At 36.7% G+C, this 12,246-nt stretch overlaps 1 protein-coding gene across 2 annotated transcripts in view; it reads left to right on the top strand.

Moving 5' to 3' along the window:
* The window catches only part of LIMA1 (LIM domain and actin binding 1), a 71,463-nt gene that overhangs the window by 42,532 nt on the left and 16,685 nt on the right, over nt 1-12,246 (top strand). For both annotated transcript variants that reach the window (XM_010989691.3, XM_031462592.2), the window contains exons 5-7: nt 8,050-8,134; nt 8,837-8,985; nt 11,800-11,907. In XM_010989691.3, coding sequence (XP_010987993.1) covers nt 8,050-8,134; nt 8,837-8,985; nt 11,800-11,907 — 342 coding nt within the window. The remainder of the gene's footprint in view (nt 1-8,049; nt 8,135-8,836; nt 8,986-11,799; nt 11,908-12,246) is intronic.

Raw genomic sequence — 12,246 nt, 5'->3', positions numbered from 1 at the left:
TCTAAATTATTCATGCCTTTCTCCTAATTTCTACCTTTTGAAATCTTACTCCTCAAGGTCTATCAAGATGATGAGACCTTACCTCAGTTTTTTCCCAGATGAAATTGCTTTTCACTTTCCTGACCCTCCTGTAGAATTTTCTTTTTACTTCTCTTTGGCCACTTATACATGCTTCCTTTAATAGTCATGAATGAACTTGTTCATGCCCAGTCTATAATTTCTTTTAAAGTAGTGATGCTTTTATCCCTCAGTGGTCAGCACAATGACTTGGCTCTTAGTATTTATTTAATAAAAGGAAGAAAATCTTAGAACTCAACTGTTAAATAATGAGAACTGATTAAAGACTATTCCTTACTTATCCTCTATCTTTGGTGAACAGATAGGTTACTCAGGTCAGATGGTTTAGTTGAACATGATGGTTCTAATTCCTGTAAGCAAATGAGCAGTAGATAGCTTAATGTAACCTATTGGTATGAGGACAAGAAGTCCCCCAGTGACATACACTGAATGTGGTTTAGCACCCCTGACTTCATGTATATGTTGATCTGGGTTTTAGGTAGCCAAGGTAAACTTTTCTGGGCATCCTTTTGGGAAAAAGATAGCTGATCAAGCAGTTATAACCAATATCCAGTTATCATCATGTTGGCATTTGGATCCATAATCATCAGAGGCCAGGATGCAGTTATTCAAATGACCAAACACTATGGGGAGCATGTGAAAGGCTCCTTAAATCTCAGTTCTTTCTGTTTGGCTCTTGACGTATTTGGTTCACACAAATCCTCAGATAGGAGATTAAAGACCAAATATTTGGATAGTATATTTCTACCATCATAACCTGTTTAAACTATTGTCTTTTACTTGGGTCAGGATTAAACCAATTAGTTGTAATGTGAGAAAATAAGGCTGGAATATGGATATCTCTTGATTCTTTTACACACTGACTACTGCTTCTTCCATGCAGTGTTTTCATTGTCTGAGAGAGGAGTTAGATAAAGAAAAGAAAAGAGAGAAGAGTGAATGCTTCCTCACCAAAAAATCTGTTTTCTGGAACACATAAACACACTCACACATTCACTCTTTGGGAATTAACCAAGATAGGAGGCAGTAATGAGAGAGTAATGATAAGTTTGTCCATAAGTGAATAGAATGAAAACTATTTAGAAAAAAATTTGTTTTCTTTATCCCCCCCCCCCCATTATTCATAGTTTTTGTTTGTTTGTTTATAACGGAGTTACTGAGGATGGAACCCAGGACCTCATGCACATGCTTTACCACTGAGCTATACCCTCCCCTCTCCCAGGAGGTAACTGGGTTGGTTTGTTTGCTTGCTTGCTTGCTTATTTATTCATGGTATATTTATTTTAATGCTTCCAGTTAGTTATATTTTAATTGTGTTAACTTACTTTATACTACAAAGATACAACAGCTAAAATAGAGGTATCTAAATTAAAATAGAAGTTTTCCCTGTCCCATCAACCTTTTTACTTCTTTGCTCTTTCTCTCTTCTTAGATTCCTAAGCCCTTCAATGTCCCTTATAATTTCTGTTCTTATCACCAGGATCATCCTATGTATGGTTAGCATCAAAATGCCAGCAAAAGCCACACATGTTAATATGAGAGTAAAACCATCTTTCTTCAAACGGTTCAACATTTTTGTGGTTTCTCTTCTAAGTTCCTGGAAGTGACACTTGTGTTTTATTTAGTTTTACATAATACTGGTACATAGCAGTGTATATGTGTTGATGTAGTGGAGTGAGTCCTTGAGAAAATAAGTCATTCAAGCTCAAGTCTGACCTGTATTCATCACATATTTTATCCATGGCCAACTAATCTGTAATCTACATCAGAGAAACAATTTATATTTGCCTACTCAAAGAATGGGTAGGTGTTCGTAAGGAATCTCTACAATTTAATTATCCATAATGTTTTATTTTCTCCTTTCTTGTTAATAATTACATAATGACATATGCAATTATGACTTATCTATTTAATGTTATCTTAATAAGGTTTTTCTTCTACTTTGTTAATGTCTTAAGTAAATTATTTGGAATTATATTCCCAGAAGAATGCAATTTTGAGGATGTTCATAATTGGTATTAATTGTATATTGTTAAATCATAATTTTACGATGGGCTTAAGGAAGAAAGGGATTTGAATAACTGTGAACATCACTTCGGGGTCTAATATAGTCATCCTAGTGTAGCAGAGTATATTTTTAATTTACTTATCAGTGAATCACAAATCTTACGGTGACCTAACGTTAGACCTTCAATAGATACATTCCTAGTGCTCTAAGTATGGATAACTGGTTCTGTTAAGTAAACACAAGAATTGTCTGTTTTTCTACCAATGCTGTCTTCCTCATATATCCTGTTAAAGCTAATTTTTGCTGATTTATGATATTCACCTATAGTTTATGGCTGTGTAATTTCAAAATGTGATTTTGCTCTCAGTGGCACCACCCCCACTGATTTTTTCTTTAATATAATCTTTTTTAAATTGTAGTTGGTGTACAATATTATATGTTACAGGTGTACAGTATAGTGATTTCACAATATAGGTATTATAAAATATTTGCCATATATCCTTGTAGCTTATTTTATACCTAATAATTTGTACCTCCTACTTGCCTACCTGTATATTGCCCCTCCCCGTTTTCCTCTCCTCACTGGTAACCACTAGTTTATTCTCTGTATCTGTGAGTCTGCTGCATTTTTGTTATATTTACTACTTTGTTGTATTTTTTATATTCCACATTATCAATGACATCATACAGTATTTGTTTTTCTCTGTCTGACTTATTTCACTTAGCATAATGCCCTCTAAGTCCACCCATCTTGCTGTGAATGGCAAAATTTCATTCTTTTTATGGCCAAATGGTACTCTATTGTATGTGTGTATGCACATTACATCTTCTTTATCCATTCATGTGTTGATGGACGCAGGTTTCAGTGTGATTTTGATTGACCTCTCTGTAGTGGTGCATTGTTCCTAAGGACCTCCTACTAGTATAAATTAAATTTTATTTACCCTTAATTAGCAACTCTGAATAAATCTTTTGTCTTTTGTGGTAAGATAATACTGGATCCATGTGTAAAGATGCCAGCCAGGGAATCCTGATCTGTCTGTTTGTTGCCCTAAGTGGCTGTCCGTGGTATGCCAGCTAGAGAGCAGTCATCTCTTTTCTGCTTACTTTCATGCCGATTAACTACATACTAGTAGTTTCATTAAAATAAAACACATTAAAAAATAATGTCAGGAGACTAGAACATTCTCTAAACAATGTTGGCTACAATCAAGTTTGGAAGGGCCAGAAAGACATCATTTCCCCCCCATATATCACCACTTCTGTCTTTCTACTATTCACTCACTCCTAGATTAGACAACATAGGTGTGTATCCAGAAGAATTTATTAGTCATTTCCTCTAGCCTTCTAATTCTTTGATGAGTTACAATGAGTGAGAAATCCCTATCAAGATCATTGACATAAATCCTAGGACTATAAGTGATTGTAAATGGTTATTTAATTCAGCTCACTGTTCTCAGGCAGCTAGGATGTTAAAATCTTTATTTTACAGATGGAAACAGCTGACGTCAGAGAAGTTAACTGATATGCCCACTGTCATGTGGCTAATATCAGAACAAGGACTGAAATTGTGTAGCACGCCTTTTACTATATAACACTATCTTCATGGATATTATAATGGCTATTTATTAGACAAAAACATTGGCCATGGCCTTACATATTTTTGAAATCTAAGGAAGCCATGAAAAAATTAAAACATATTAACAGCTGTATTCTCAAAGACTTTAACTTTCTATCTGCCCTCTTCCTGCATTTTATAATCTCTTAACTGAGGAAAAACATCAAGTCAGTGAAGAGAAGAAGTATATTGGAACGCAAGAGATTTGTATTAAAACTTTTGAGTTAGAAGCTTATGGGTTTGGGAGGTTTGTTTTTCTTACATAAATTAGTCATCTGAACAATCACACACACACATACACACAGAGTAAACCAGAAAAAGCCAAGTAAACGAGGAAAAAAAGTTACCGTTGTCTGTTGTGTACAATGATAACCTTACTTACATAGCTAGTTTATACATGGTTTAGGTATGGTGTGCTATTTTGTGTGCCTTATCTTTTGTTTGGTCTTTTTTATATGGACCTTCCTTTGTATCTTTATAGTTCATGTGGTTATCCTTTTATGGCAATATGGTATTTCATAATAATTTTTAATCACCCCTCAGTAATCAGATTCTCTGCCAGTCTAATAAAAAAGCATCTTGGCAGAAACATTATATTTTCAGTTATTTTTTGCGGGAGGGCGATATATCTGGATGATGCTATCATGGTCAAGAATATAATTCATTAAACATTCTTCTTACATATTTTCAGCTTATTTTCAAAGATTATACGATTTTACTGCTAGCACAATCTAAGGACAGATTTAATTCCCTAGTAGTACCTTATCAGAATTTGATTTTTATCATTTTTATCTATTTATATTAGTTTAATAAATATGAGGTATGACCTCTCCTTCCTTTTCTTCCTAATTGTAAGAGTAGCACATTATTTTTGTAGAACACTTAGAAATACAGAATATGTAGAGAAATCCCCCCACCTGGAGATAAGTGCTCCTTCTATGTATATTTTTTACTTAAATGAGCTCCATTGTTTTTTCTCCAAGGGTCCCTGAAGAAGGAAATGTTTATCTCTCAGTATTTTGAGAAATTAAGGTCAGATTTTATCTGTACCCTATAATCTCCATGCATAGTTCAACAAAGTCCCATTTTCCCCTAAAACTCATCCTTCCTCCACTCTTCACTTTGGAGGACTGAGAGGGTCTGAAGAAAGGTCAGAGTTGAAAGGCTGAAGGATGTGGCTGGCAGAAGTAAGAGGCTTTCAGTAAGTTAAAGTGTTGAGAATCAACTTTTAAAGAGAATTTTTCCTGAAAATAGGGGTACCCGGGATGGAAATCCTGCTTTTTGCTTGACATTTAGGACCTAACTTACTTTATTTCTTTAAGAAAACTTTCCAGAGAAAAGAAATTCTACAGACTACTGGCTAAAAGCCCTAAACTCATATTTTCTTACTGGTAAATGTTGATGCGTTTGATTTATGGAGTCACTGAGAACATTTAAGGGACGGTCACACTAATGAGAGTTACTATAGTCAGCTGACAGGAAGGAGAACTTGTGGGGTGGGGTGAGGCCAAGCCTTAGGAAATTCCAGAAAGTCTTGAAGTGTCTTATCTTTTCTGTCTTCTCTTAACAGATTTTGATGATTAAGGCTCCCTCAGGCATATGAGTAAAAAAGCCTGAAATGTGATAAAAATGTATTACCTAAATGGACTTCAATATCAGAATTCCTGGGGTTTTTGTTATTTTTTTCTTTCTGTGCTTCTCTACTTCCTTGAGAAACATTGGAGGAAACCCCTCCTTCTTCCTGAACCTCAGATTACCACTTGTAAAATGAGGATTATAAAATTCATAATAAATGCATTTGAGATCTTGGGGTTTTTTGTTTTTTGAAGTATAGTTGACTTACAATATTGTGTTAGTTTCAGGTATGTGGAGATCTTGTTATTCTTTATATTTGAATGGTTTGGAGGTGAAAAGGTATTGAAAGAAATGCTAATGCTTCATCTGGGATCTCATTAAAAACCATCTTACTTCAGAACCAGTGTCAGTATAACTGATTTTCGAAGACATTTCTCTATTTTTCTCTAGGACCACATGACTTTGCACATTCACTTTTTGAGTAGTTGAAAGAAAATAATTCAGAGTATTAATATCCTCATGATCCCAAAGGCTTTTTCGGACAAAAAAGGCTTTTTCTTACCTTATTTAACACAAAGATTTATATAAAAAGCTAGCAAAGATGGGGACTTTCCTGCATCTAAAAACCAAAGAAAAAGCCTCTGCCCTCGCAGAACATATATTCTGGTTCTAAATGGTCTTGCTCCCAGTACAGGCATTTCGTGTGTCACTACAAGCACAGACAGAAAACTGAACTCCTAGCAGGTTGCAGCATGTGGCACATACTCTTGGAATTGTGCTTGAACTTTACCTTTGACAGAATGTAAATATTTGAAATACTGCTCCAGTGTTGAGAATGCAAAGCCTATTCCCTTTTGGTTAAAAAAAAAAAAAAAAGTGTATTCCAGGCTTTCTCCCTTTTTGAGTTTTCATAATGATCCTTTTACAGCAGCACTTGGAATAAATTTTTGGAATTTCCTTTACTTTAATTATCTGCAAATGAGAAATGTTTTTAAAACAAAAAAATATGGATGGAGGGTATCCTGCCAAACTTATCTTTTCGCTTTGGCTGATGATCTTCATTTCCAGATGGGGGTTTGCTCCCAGAGCAAGAATTTGTTGCATCATGTAAGTCATGTGGATGTGACTGATGCTGACGCAGCTGACCTGAGTACGCTGTGGCAAGGTTAGGGCTGCTACAGCTTATTTTTGTTTTTATTAAAACTAGATTCAACCAATAATGTAAATAGCAAAGCTGACTAGAGAAAGTATGCTAAATGTATATTGAATTTGCAAGAAACTATATTCTTATTGGTATGGTACAAGCAACCAAATCCTTGGCACTTATTTCTTAAGTGGTATCTTTTCTATCTCCAAGGGTGGGGAGGACTTGAAAAAGGGATAATTCACTGTCTTAAACTTTGTTGTTAGTTTATTAGTCCATTGAACTTAAAAGTTTAATAACTATGTACTAATGTTGAATTCAGAAAGGTGCTAAGTGTTTTACTGTTGTCTCCTGGCATATTGGATTTCGGGTATCTTTCTTACTTCAGGTTATCTAGAAATAAATTGAGATTTCAGTGACAGGATCTGCTTGAAGGCTGTCATTACCAGCTGAATAAATGTGACATACTTTCTGTGTATCATGCCTGGGAACATTCTGTGACACTCGGTGGCTTTCTCTTGAGTTACTTTTCCAGTCTTAAAATTATAGTTTGAAACTTTCATTAGAGATCTACCCTAGATTTGAGAAATTTAAATGTAGTCATTTACAGGAATCACAGGAATACTTTATTCAAAAATCTGACCTTCCACTTTTCTATTTAAAAGGGGGGAAAAAAAAAGGCAGATCTCTGCCCTCAGTAAGCTTGCAGTCCAGTATAGGGATGCACAACAATTTGATAAGCATTGTAATGGAAGTGTGACCAGGTCCTTGTGAACAGAGGAAGGACTACATAGATTTGTGGAAGAGAGGTAGGGCAGATGCAAAAGGAATCTTGCTTAGCTTACACTGAGTCATGAAAGAACAGACAGTTAGACAACAGAAGGATAATCCGGGTGGAGGGAACTCATTTACAAAAACATGGATCTCTCAACAGTTTGCTTTTCCGGGAGGGTAAAGGGTGGAAAATACTCAGAGAAGGTAGGAAGGGACCAGATCTAGAACTGGTCTCCTGTGACATACTAAGCACTTTAGATTTAATTCAAGGAGTGATTAGGAATCCTTAGAGAATTTTGAACAAGAGAGTAAACACAGATTTATACTTAGGGGTAATTATTTTGTTTTTTGGGGGGATAATGGCAACATCTAGAGACTTGATTAGAAGGCAGAAGAACCAATTAGAAAGGTAATGGAGTAGTCCAGGGAAAAGATGTTGAAGACCTGAACCAAGGCAGCAACAGCAAAGATAAAATAGGACTGAGAAGGCCAACAGCAGATACTGCCATCAGGACTTGGCAGTTTGGAGAGACGTGTCATTTTCCTCTGGGATGTGAGGATTCCCCTCCAATGACTCAAATTCTGAGGCTTTCTAGTCAAGATGGTTAGGCAGTGTTGATTAGCAGAAAGCACTACCTATATAGAGTTACTTATTTTCCCCTGGACACCTGTGAATATGTAGTGTTAATATTTATAATACTAAAAACATTCTGTAGAATATAAAAACTAATATAAAATCTAATCTCCTCTGGATTTTACTTACAGAGGAGATTTGCAGGCCTCCTTTTTGAACGTTGTGTCATTTCCCATCCTTGCTACAAAGCTTATAGCTGGGTTTTGTTTTCTGAACAGATTCTTCGAGCCCAAAGCCGAAGTGCAGGTGGAAGGAAGACCTCCGAAAACAGCTATCCTCTGGATGACTTGGAAATAGGCCCAAGTAAGCAGAGTTCCATGTGTGGGCTGTTCTGTAGGAAGTATTTATTAGTAGCAACGCCTTCTGCCCTCAAAGCCAGTGCTTTTAAAGGAAGAGTGGTAAAAGGAAGGCTGTTAGAAACAAGCCATTCCCAAATCTCTCCAAATAGCTTCTCTGTATTTTTAATCCATCCTTGTCAGTGGTAACCTGTGTTAACCAAAGGGCACCGGGATTACAAGTGAATTACTGCTGTCGGCAGTTCTGGCTCCATAGTCATCCGGGGCTTGAGGGCCCCCGTGGATAGGCAGTACCCCCTGTCGAGACTGGTTATCCCGTATTACTGATGGTAACATAACGCCTGAAGATCAGAATTATTATGTTTTGAAGGGGGCATATTCAGGCACTTCACAAAAGAAAATATAAAATCAATAAATATAGAAAATTATCAGTCTCCTGGTAATCAAAGAAATGCAAATTAAAATGTTAAGTAAACCAAAATTTAAAAATATTAACACTCAGTTATGGTAAGGGTTCTCTTTTTAATGTTGGGAAAGTGAGTGAATGTTCCCTTATATATGACAGTTACAATCCTGATTTCCTTCTTTGTCCTCTTAATAGAAGAAGTTGATTATATTAAATGACAGTAGCCCCAAAATTCTAAGAATCTTGAAATCATCCAAATTGCATTTTATCTTCTAATAAAGCACATTGTTTGCATGCTTGCAGGCCAGTTGTCATCTTCGGCACTCAACTCGGAGAAAAGCGAGAGCAGGCGAAATCTGGAGTTTCCACGCCTGTCAGAAACCTCCATAAAGGATCGGATGGCCAAGTACCAGGCAGCTGTGTCCAAACAAAGCAGTTCCACCAACTATGCAGTATGTGTTCGGCATCATTCATTCATTCACTCATCCAGCAAATGGCCACTGAGCCCAGGAAATAGAAATGTCTTCCAGACCCTGACCTATCAACCCTGGCTCCTCCCTAGTCCCCACCCATGCTCTCCTCACGTAAATCCTCCCCCAGCTTCCTTCATAATCCTTACCATGTTCTAATCTGGACTTTGCTTTCCCAGGCCTCATTCCGACCCCACTCATTTTTTGTGAGCGTTGGGGTTTTTTGTGTGTGATGTTACCATCTAGTAATATCACTGAGAACTTTCCTGTCTCTTCTATTTCATCTTATTGTTGTTAAAGAAGTAGTATTTTATTAGTTTTAACATAAACACTTTATTTTTGTTTTTGAGGGAAGAAAGGGAGAGTACTGGAGAGAAATGCTGAATATACTCAACATTAATGTGACTTAAAATCACCACTTAAAAATATTAAATTCAGTGATATTTAGTATATTCACAAGGTGTGCAATCATCACCACTGTCTAATTCCAGAACTTTTCCTCACCCCCAAAAGAAACCCATACGTGTGCAGTGACTCCCAATTCCCTGTTTCCCTCATGCCCTGGCAACCCCTAATATAATTTCTGTCTTTATGGATTTTCCTGTTCTGGACATTTCATGTCAATGAAGTCATACAACATACGGTCTACTTAATCTTTACTCCTTATGATGTAATGATTTTCTAAAGCAATAGAATAGTGGCTAGGACAAGGGGGGAGAAATGACAAGACGATGGCATACTCAGTAAGCACCAAAATGTGGTATTCGAAATAGAATGGAGGGTCTTTCCCCTTTATACTTTCCTGGCCTTAACTGGCAGGATGACACTACAGAACTGATTATTTGGAGTTACCTTTTATGGTTTTTTTTTTTTTTTTTTTTTTTTTGGTTGTTGTTTTCAATGCGGGGAGGTAATTAGGTTTATTTATTTTTCCATGGAGGTACAGGGAATTGAACCCAGGACTTCGTGCATGCTAGACGTGTACTCTACCACTGAGCTATACCCTCCCCCCTTGGAATTACCTTTTAAATGCCACTTATTCATAAGTACACATGCATATATACACATGTGCACATACATACATATCTTTCAAATTATTGCTTCTAAGATTTCAAATTCCAAATCATCAGTCTCTTGATGTCCTATTTTTTAACAAAGTTGGAAGAATAGTATTGAATTTTATTTGTTCCCAGGCAGACTGAAACCAGTGCCTGTTAGAAATCACCATGGTATTCCAGGAGCTGAGCCTTTTTTCCCCAACATTGTGAAGTGTGCATTCTCCAGTAGTATTTATTGGTAGACTGAGTCTTTGGGCAACAACTATTTTCATCTTGATTTTTTCACTACAGTTTTAAGATGAAATGATGTGTGTAAATCAGTAGCAAAGTGGAACATCACAGGCTTGTTATTCACTGGGAGTGTGAAAAATGAGCAAATTTAGACTTACTTAGAAGGCAGGTCAGAAGATACAGCAAATAGATGATCTGTGGAGCTTAATTCCCTTTTGTTACAGGACTTTGCTGCTTCTCAGTGCCCTCCTGCTATAAACATTCCGACCAGGTGACTCCCTTAAGTGGAAAAACCTGTTCAGTGACTTTTTTTTTTTTAATTCCTAGTAGAGTTTCTGCATTGTGGTGCTCCTGCTCTGTAAATTTTAAGAGTTGAAAATTCTTTAGGAATTCTTGTAAAAAGCACATGTTATCTCATCCCAAAAGAATTTCTCAGGCCCCTCACAGAACATGATTGTAACAAGGCGCATACTCTCTGGCAATGATTCTGGAGGCTGGACCTTGAGATGGGGTCAGGGGCTGTTGTCCTGTTGTGTTCTGCAGGGCTGGCCCCCAGCTCCTCCTCCTAGGCGCACCTCCAGAGCTGTGTGCCTTAATCTGGAATTCCACACCTCAGTAAATCAGCTGCAATCACACTCCCGTCATTGGCCCTGTGGCCATAAACTGCTTGTTTTCTCCCCATGCCTAAAGAATCACAGAGAACAGAAAGGTGTACTAGATTACTAGCAGACTGAAGGTGGGAAATGTCCATATTCATCTACTTCTATATTGATTTTGGATCTAGTAACAAAGTGAATTTTAACATTTTGCCCCAGGTATTCTTTGCAAGAAAAACAAATATGATTATGCTTACTTCTTCTGACAGTATTAACGCCTGCTTTTTTTATGTTGAAGCTCTGTTAGAAGTAGAATAAGGTATGTCTTTAGTATAATGTATGAATTTTATATGAAAAACATGTTTTTGAAAGTTTCACACAAAAAAAGGATATTTAATGGTATCATTAAGTATAATTTCAAGTTTTATATGTATACATCATCCCTGTCTCTCTTTCCAGGCCGAGCATGTTTATATATGGTCAGTATATTTTCTTAATTATTGGCACTTGGCACCTCCTTCCCCCTGCTCCAGAATGGTCTTTTCTGATGAAACTCACCAGCTTTGCATTCCCACAAGCTCTGCTGCTAGAAGAGTGAATCACAAGATCATTGTATGCGGGGGGTGGTCTGTGTGTGTGTCTGTATTCTAATGAGCATCCAGATTTAGACTAGTTGTAGAAATATTTAACTCTGAGGTATGTGTCCACAAAGCTGCTTTTGTCATTTCACAAGTCAATGGGTTTTTGCTTGTGAGAGTTAAGGGGTTGATTTGACCCGAGGCTTCTTAAAAGAATTTTTTTTTTTAACTTTCCAAGTTTATTTAATAGATATGCTATGAAGAGAATAGTGAGGCTTTTGTTTGTTTGTTTTTTGTTGTTGTTGTTGTTCACAGACTGTTTTTATTTTGTAGAATGAGTTGAGAGCCAGTGGCAGTGAAATCAAATCTCATAAATTGGAGCAAAAGGAGAATGTGCCCCCAAGTCCTGAGGTCTGCATCTCCCATCAGGATGGAGAAAAGGTGGGTTGAAAAGCCTCATGTCCATTTGCCAGGGAAGCATGTGTTCTAAATTATATGCTTAAAATTAGAAACAACTCTTAACTCTAGGCGGTGGAGTGTCTGGGAATTCGGTAACAGCTGCCAGGACAGATTGTCTTTTTTGCAGGTCACATAATTTTGGTTGGAGAGCTCTGTAACTTATAGCTGACCAAATAATGAACCTTCGCTGGAAAATTCTTTTGCTCAGCAAATGCTCAGAGGACGTAGAACTTAAGTGATTTTTAAAATTCTGTTTTGAATAGAGATATCATCTTCAAAGTCATTTGTATATTATTAATTTAACACATTTTTATATAAGAA

This window comes from Camelus dromedarius, chromosome 11 (genome assembly GCF_036321535.1).
Source record: "Camelus dromedarius isolate mCamDro1 chromosome 11, mCamDro1.pat, whole genome shotgun sequence".
Lineage (NCBI taxonomy): Eukaryota > Metazoa > Chordata > Mammalia > Artiodactyla > Camelidae > Camelus > Camelus dromedarius.
The sequence above is the reverse complement of the archived record's forward strand: the minus strand, read 5'-3'. Positions and strand labels throughout refer to the sequence as shown.